The following is an 8,765-nucleotide window of genomic DNA, read 5'->3' on the forward strand; positions in this document are numbered from 1 at the left end:
TCCAATTGATCCAATAGACGAATATGCAATTCCAATAACCAATGTTGATCCAATTTCAACAAACTCAAAATTACTTGAACTATCTCATCAAAATAACGCATAAGTTGATCCAATAGACGAATATGCAATTCCAATAACCAATGTTGATCCAATTTCAACAAACTCAAAATTACTTGAACTATCTCATCAAAATACGAATAAGTGAGTTTCATGATTCAGAAATTCAATAATCTTCTTTTGTTACAAAGAAAGAAACGCTTTTCGATAATATCTTTATTAGAATACCAGCATGACCACTCAGCTTTGGGTATATCTATTGATCCAATAGAGAATAGACGAATATGTAATTCCAATAACCAATGTTGATCCAATTTCAACAAACTCAAAAATTACTTGAACTATCTCATCAAAATACGCATAAGTGAGTTTCATGATTCAGAAATTCAATAATCTTCTTTTGTTACGAAGAAAGAAACGCTTTTCGATAATATCTTTATTAGAATACCAGCATCTTTAACTCTTTAGTTGAGGTTACCTACTGTAATATTAGAACGTACCAGCATCTTTAACTCTTTAGTTGAGGTTTGAGGTTAGCTACTGTTATATTAGAACTATCTGCATAATTATCATTATGAACTATGTGATTATCGACATGAACATCTCTTTACTAGCACGAATCTCAACAACCTGATATTAGAACTATCTGCATAATTATCATTATGAACTATGTGATTATCGACACGAACATCTTTTTACTAGCACGAATCTCAACAACCTGAAGATCTTTAATATTGTGCCGATAGCCCGATACATAATAATTGAGTAATAGTTGTGATAACGAATATTAATTGATCTCGTTATATGCATACAGGACTGAGTAGTAATATCGGAAGGTAATAGAAATGTAGCATTGGAAATCAGACAATTACCTAAAGTTCATAAGTTCGTTATGCAGTGACCATCAAATATTTGTGTAGGAATATCTGATTTGACTACCAAAGGAAAAGTTAGTTTTTAGTTTTATCAAAATTGTTAAAGATAATACTTTTCCAAATTTCGATGTTGATCCAGGCTATTCAATCGCATGATTCGCATGGTTTTAATTTCACACTGTTCTGCACTTGGGACAACAAAAAATCCCAACGTACCTAATAATAATAACCCTCTATGTCCAAAGCAAGGTGTTCGTAAATCATTTAGATTAGGTATAATAATCAAAATTGTTAAAGAGAATACTTTTTCCAAATTTCGACGTTGATCCAGGCTATTCAATCGCATGGTTTTAATTTCACATTGTTCTGCACTTGAGACAACAAAAAATCCCAACGTACCTAATAATAATAACCCTCTATGTCCAAAGCAAGGTGTTCGTAAATCATCTAGATTAGGTATAATAATTGTACTTTTAACCGTTGAATTTACGCGCAAAATTATTTCCATACATACAGAAAGTTTATAACTTAGAAAAAAAAAAAAACGGCCTAATAATACAACACCTACCCAAAAACAGTTTTTTTGGCAACCGAATTAATCGCACCACTGTGGATTAAACGTATAAATATCCAGGACCTAGTTTATTACCTACGTCGTTTTATTAATTAACTCATTTTAATTCGAGTCCGTACGTACAACCTCGACTCTTCAAAGAATCGCGACTCTTCAAAGAATCGCGATTCACGATTCTTTTGAAATATTCGACTCTTTGAATCGACTCAGAGAATATTTACCCATCCCTAATAGTAAGTCCTGAGTAGTAATATCGGAAAGTAATAGGAATGTAGCAATGGATATCAGACAATTACCTAAGGTTCATAAGTTCATTATGCAGTGACTATCAAATGTTTGTGTAGGAATATCTGATTTGACTACCAAAGGAAAAGTTAGTTTTTAATTTTATCAAAATTGTTAAAGAGAATACTTTTTCCAAATTTCGATGTTGATCCAGGCTATTCAATCGCATGATTCGCATGGTTTTAATTTCACATTGTTCTGCACTTGGGACAACAAAAAATTCCAACGTACCTAATAATAATAACCCTCTATGTCCAAAGCAAGGTGTTCATAAATCATTTAGAATAGGTAGGTACTTAACATATTTGTACTTTTAAACCGTTGAATTTACGCGCAAAATTATTTCCACACATTTAATAACAGAAAGTTTATAGCTTTGAAAAAAAAAAAAAAAACGGCCTAACAATACAACACCTACCCAAAAACAGTTTTTTTGGCAACCGAATTAATAGCACCACTGTGGATTAAACGTATAAATATCCAGGACCTAGTTTATTACCTACGTCGTTTTATTAATTAACTCATTTTAATTCGAGTACATTTGTTAGAAATTAATTACATTCCAAACATTTCTTTTTAATTATAAAATTTAAATTTCTTCTCCCAAATAATAAATAGGCAATTTAATTGTATTTCATTTTTTAAGAAGTGGTACGCTACTTAACCCTCGGACGCACTTGGAATGCTACATAAAGTTGAACTGAATAAAATGAAGTTCTACCAGGATTGAACTAAGCCGCAGGTCCAGGGTTAAATCGTATTATTTCGATAAGCTGGGCTGTCGGAAAGTCTTGGAAATTATCAGTGGTACGCTACTTAGCCCTCGGACGCACTTGGAATGCTACATAAAGTTGAACTGAATAAAATGAAGACGTTCTACCAGGATTGAACTAAGCCGCAGGTCCAGGGTTAAATCGTATTATTTCGATAAGCTGGGCTGTCGGAAAGTCTTGGAAATTATTGCAGGTTCAAGGTTAAATCGTATTATTTCGATAAGCTAGGCTGTCGGAAAGTCTTGGAAATTATTTCGTGTTAAATGGTGGCGGGGTCATGCCTGGATGGTAATGGTATTCATTAGGCATATCCGCGCCTAGTGATCACAGGAACCATTAGTGAAATATTTCGTGTAAAATATGAAATGGTGAAAAAAATCTGACATGCGTGAGTATTACGTGTGGTGTAGGAGTGTAGGTAAGTACAGGAAGTTTAGTATGAATAGCACATCACTTTCTTACAAGTGGGTTTTCTAATAGAGCAGCAGTTTTGCGACTGACCGTGTAGGACTCTGGTATTCCATTTTCCATTGTGGAAATTCCTAAAGGCCTAGATAGAACGAAAAAGAAGATTATACCTATTAGGTAGGGGCTTCTTACATGAAACTTGTCTAGAGGCGTGGGAACGTCAAGATTTCCAAGCGACGCCGATGTAGGTAAGTACAGGAAGTTTAGTATGAATAGCACGTAACTTTCTTACAAGTGCGTTTTCTAATAGAGCAGTAGTTTTGCGACCGACCGTCTGGGACTCTGGTATTCCATTTTCCATTGTGGAATTTCCTAAAGGACTAGGTAAAACAAAAAAGAAGATTATACCTATTAGGTAGGGGCTTCTTACATGAAACTTGTCTAGAGGCGTGGGAACGTCAAGATTTCCAAGCGACGCCGACGCAAGAGCCTATATCAAGACAAATAATGATTTCATTAAAACAACCAGCCCGATTTGCATGGATACCTGTCTACCTGTCTTGTATTGGATCAAAAACTGTTCACCATACTCTGGTATAAAAACCGGAAACAATTAGCCACCCACTTAGGCACTTGTATAGAAGCAAAGGCAAATGAGCACAGAAAACCACATTGGTTGAATGTTCCGCAGAAACCACCAAGATAGCTAGAAGAACGTGTTTGCAGAGGAATAAAGAGTGTAGGTAAGTACAGGAAGTTTAGTATGAATAGCACATCACTTTCTTACAAGTGCATGCGTTTTCTAATAGAGCAGCAGTTTTGCGACCGACTGTCTAGGACTCTGGGCCGGTGTGAACGACCTGGTATTCCAATTTCCACTGTGGAAACCCCTAAAGGCCTAAATAAAACGAAAAAGAAGATTATACCTATTAGGTAGGGGCTTCTTACATGAAACTTGTCTAGAGGCTTGGGAATGTCAAGATTTCCAAGCGACGCAAGAGCCGGCCTATATGAAGACAAATAATGATTTCATTAAAACAACCTGTTCGATTTGCATGGAAATGCATGGAAATACCTGTCTATGCGATCAAAAACTGTTCACCATACACTGGGTAGAAAACCGGAAACAATTAGCCACCCACTTAGGCACTTGTATAGAAGCAAAAGCAAATGAGCACAGAAAACCACATTGGTTGAATGTTCCGCAGAAACCACCAAAATAGCTAGAAGAACGTGTTTGCAGAAGAATAAAGAGCAGACGAAGAAGCAAAGAAACAATTAAAAGTAATAACTGAATTAACAAGGAGTACAGAGAACCTAGGCGCTAGTGTAAGCTAGGCCAATCCATTTCATATTACCTTGCTTGACACGGTATAATGCGAGTAGCAGCAAGATGACTGTGTGTTTGAACAAAAGTAATTTCTTGTATTTTATGTGAACTTTATTCTAATGCAAGTTTACAGGGTCCGGAGTTGAACACGATGCGACGCCTGTGATTGTGAAAGATTGAAGGTATCACGATGGATTTTATCTGAGCTTTCCTGGGAAAAGCCTTTGTTCCTATGATTTTCGCTATCGAGTAATGTCGCATGTCTTGGGTATTGTATTCGAAGCCCTAAAAATTCTCTCAAGTTTCATAGATTTCTGAATTGAGCAACAATCTGTCAGCAAATTGAAACCACGGAACTCGGTGATGACATTTTCAAAATGAGCTTTAAAAAAGACTCATCTTTTGTGTGCCTTTCTTAAGAAACACAAAAATCTCTAGAAAACCCTGTACTTCTCGCATTATTTCTTTATTTAATAACTTCGTTTAGCCCGGCCCTGGCTAATATGCATGGGTAGTAAAGTGATATTTTATGGGAGAGTTTTAATTTAATAGTCTTGGTTTTTTTTCATCCATCCTCTGAAATAGGTTCAGGAATTGATTGTATGTACATTTCTGAAGAACCTGTTGATGGCAGGAGCGTTTCTTTTAGACACGATTCCGTTTGTTGGATCTTATACCCACAGGAACTCCCTGATTCCTACTCCTACTGAATTATGAGCTGACCGGAACTGTGTTAATAAGGTTAATATACGTAGAGCAATAGTGCATATTAGAGATGTAGTTAGCTTTGTTCATTTCCTCCACACCTCCAGATGATTTCGCGTTTCGGAGTTAATATACGAAGAGCAATAGTGCATATTAGAGATGTAGTTAGCTTTGTTCATTTCCTCCACACCTCCAGATGATCACGCGTTTCGGGATAGGCGTTAATGTTATGATGCCAATTTTTACGAGTTACTTTGTGTCCGTCTTTTTTTTTCCTGTAAATATCATCTTTATATTAAACTGTCTCTGTTAATAATCGCACAGATGTTGCACTAATGTCCAACCTTTCTAACCAATCTCTTCTTTCTCTGCTTGCAGACCTCAACGGTGGAGGTATCACGATGGATTTTATCTGAGCTTTCCTGGGAAAAGCCTTTGTTCCTATGATTTTCGCTATCGAGTAATGTCGCATGTCTTGGGTATTGTATTCGAAGCCCTAAAAATTCTCTCAAGTTTCATAGATTTCTGAATTGAGCAACAATCTGTCAGCAAATTGAAACCACGGAACTCGGTGATGACATTTTCAAAATGAGCTTTAAAAAAGACTCATCTTTTGTGTGCCTTTCTTAAGAAACACAAAAATCTCTAGAAAACCCTGTACTTCTCGCATTATTTCTTTATTTAATAACTTCGTTTAGCCCGGCCCTGGCTAATATGCATGGGTAGTAAAGTGATATTTTATGGGAGAGTTTTAATTTAATAGTCTTGGTTTTTTTCATCCATCCTCTGAAATAGGTTCAGGAATTGATTGTATGTACATTTCTGAAGAACCTGTTGATGGCAGGAGCGTTTCTTTTTCATCCATCCTCTGAAATAGGTTCAGGAATTGATTGTATGTACATTTCTGAAGAACCTGTTGATGGCAGGAGCGTTTCTTTTAGACACGATTCCGTTTGTTGGGTCTTATACCCAGAGGAACTCCCTGATTCCTACTCCTACTGAATTATGAGCTGACCGGAACTGTGTTAATAAAGTTAATATACGTAGAGCAATAGTGCATATTAGAGATGTAGTTAGCTTTGTTCATTTCCTCCACACCTCCAGATGATTTTGCTCCAATATCACGCGTTTCGGGATAGGCGTTAATGCTATGATGCCAATTTTTACGAGTTACTTTGTGTCCGTCTTTTTTTTTCCTGTAAATATCATCTTTATATTAAACTATCTCTGTTAATAATCGCACAGATGTTGCACTAATGTCCAACCTTTCTAACCAATCTCTTCTTTCTCTGCTTGCAGACCTCAACGGTGGACCAAACGACTTCAAACTGGCCGCGGCAGTGACTATGATGAACCCCCATTATCATCCTTACACGGATCTGTCGTCTCCGCCGCCTCATAGTATGGGGGGTGGTGGCAACTACATGGGGGGCAATCATCAGACCAACGGACACAACAACATGGGCATGCTGTCCAATCACCACCAGCATTTCATTAGCAATACCACCTCGGGGAGTCACCCCTCACCGGGAATGCACCCACTCCACCAACATAGCTCCGACAATGTCAACAACAATAACAGTAGTAGTCAAAATATTAAAATCTGCGCCGGTTGTGGTGGCAAGATCATGGAGAGGTATCTGCTACATGCGTTGGAACGATATTGGCATAACAACTGTCTCAAATGTGCGTGCTGTGGCGCTATGCTGGCGGAAATTGGAAGCTCGTGTTTCTTCAAATCAAACATGATCCTGTGTAAACAAGACTACCTCAAGTAAGTACCCATACTTTGTTTACTGAGTTTGTGCTATAAAAAGGAATCTTACAGAGGATTTGTTTAACAATAGGCCAAGCAGGCGGAGAAATCTTGATACTTTTGGTACGTATTTTCTGACTTGTTGTTTGTCAATCATTTCTTAATACGGAACACCAAAACAGCAATAATTTTCATAATTGTGGTTTTGAAAGGAAAAGAAAAAGCTCTAAAACTTCAGATTTATTTCCCAGAACTGACAAATGAGCAAAAGTTTCCAACCTCAAAATCCTTCAATTGTCTTGGGGAAAATGTGTAGAGAAATAATTTATGCTAAATATTTCTTTTTTACTAAAAAATGGAGGAAAGGGGCTCTATTTAGCCTGTAGTCAGAATATCATTTCAAAATTTACCAACACTCTGCCTGTTAATTCCCCAAGTTGAATTGTAAAAGCTTCTCTTGTCACTAGAGAATTATCTTCAACTGGAATTGCTAGAATTTGCTACTGGACTTGAATGTAGCCAATTCTGGTTTTGAAAGGAAAAGAAAAAGCTCTAAAACTTCAGATTTATTTCCCAGAACTGACAAAAGAACAAAAGTTTCCAACCTCAAAATCCTCCCATTGTCTTGGGGGAAAATGTGTAGAGAAATAATTTATGCTAAATATTTCTTTTTTACTAAAAAATGGAGGAAAGTGGCTCTATTTAGCCTGTAGTCAGAATATCATTTCAAAATTTACCAACACTCTGCCTGTTAATTCCCCAAGTAGAATTGTAAAAGCTTCTCTTGTCACTAGAAATTAATCTTCAACTGGAATTGCTAGAATTTGCTACTGAACTTGAATTTATGTAGCTTTAATAACGGGTCTTTGAAAATTTCAATCTCTGGGAATCTCATTTTTGGGTGTAAGAAGCACCTTGTTATCACGCCAAGATTTCTGGACAAAAATGAAAAGTTCTAAGTAGTACTGAGAACTCTACATTAATCAGATCAAGCAACACATGATTTTTCTGGGAGAAAAAACTTTGTAACAAGGAACTTTCACCATGTTTTATTTGATGTAGCATTGTAGGATGCTATAATTTGAAAATTTTGATAAAAGGCTACTACTTCTCCCGTGGTATATGTTGTGTATCCTGGGAATCTCATTTTTGGGTGTCAGAAGCACCTTGTTATCACGCCAAGATTTCTGGACAGAAGTGGAAAGTTCTAAGTAGTACTGAGAACTCTACATTAATCAGATCAAGCAACATGTGATTTTTCTGGGAGAAAAAACTTTGTAAGTTTGTAACAAGGAACTTTCACCCTGTTTTATTTGATATAGCATTGTAGGATGCTATAATTTGAAAATTTTGATAAAAGGCTACTACTTCTCCCGTGGTATATGTTGTGTATGTTTTGAATAGAGTTGGGTTTCAGCTTTTAGAACATTTCAAAATCACATCTCTAGCTGGGAGCGATAAACTTGGAGGATGCTGTCGTCCACATTCCTCGGAATGCTTTGAAAATCTCTTTTGTGTTCGAAATGTTTTACTGGGATGCTTGATATTGTTTTATAGTTTTATCCCCACCCGCTCTAAGCTGTTTAGTGCTAGAGCTTTCCCTGGAGAACAATAGGGGAAATTAGAGAATGTGAATTTAGTGAATACTTTATCGTCCTTCATCGGCGATAAATATGAACATTGAAAATTCCTTACCTTAGTTAGCCTATTATTTCTACTCATATGAATGATATAGGTAAATAGATATTATTTTGGTGCTGAATCCCCCTGGAGAACAATAGGGGAAATTAGAGAATGTGAATTTGGTGAATACTTTATCGTCCTTCACCAGCGATAAATATGAACATTAACATTGAAAATTCCTTACCTTAGTTAGCCTATTATTTCTACTCATATGAATGATATAGGTAAATAGATATTATTTTGGTGCTGAATCTCTATCACTGTTGAGAGATGGGATATATTCCACTTCTTTAAATTGAGCTGTAATGAGTTTTAAAAT

The 8,765-nt window shown here is 36.4% G+C and overlaps 1 protein-coding gene across 1 annotated transcript; it reads left to right on the forward strand.

The window, feature by feature from the left end:
• Positions 1–6,311: 6,311 nt before the first annotated feature.
• On the forward strand, positions 6,312–6,781 carry LOC103517818 (LIM domain transcription factor LMO4-B-like; the record flags this gene model as incomplete). Its single annotated transcript, XM_026829788.1, has 1 exon — positions 6,312–6,781. A coding segment is annotated over exon 1 (428 nt), but the record flags the coding sequence as incomplete, so codon positions are not given.
• Between the last annotated feature and the right edge of the window lie 1,984 nt (positions 6,782–8,765).

The sequence above is a fragment of the Diaphorina citri genome, unplaced genomic scaffold (assembly GCF_000475195.1).
Source record: "Diaphorina citri unplaced genomic scaffold, Diaci psyllid genome assembly version 1.1 scaffold1974, whole genome shotgun sequence".
NCBI classification, from domain to species: Eukaryota; Metazoa; Arthropoda; class Insecta; order Hemiptera; family Psyllidae; genus Diaphorina; species Diaphorina citri.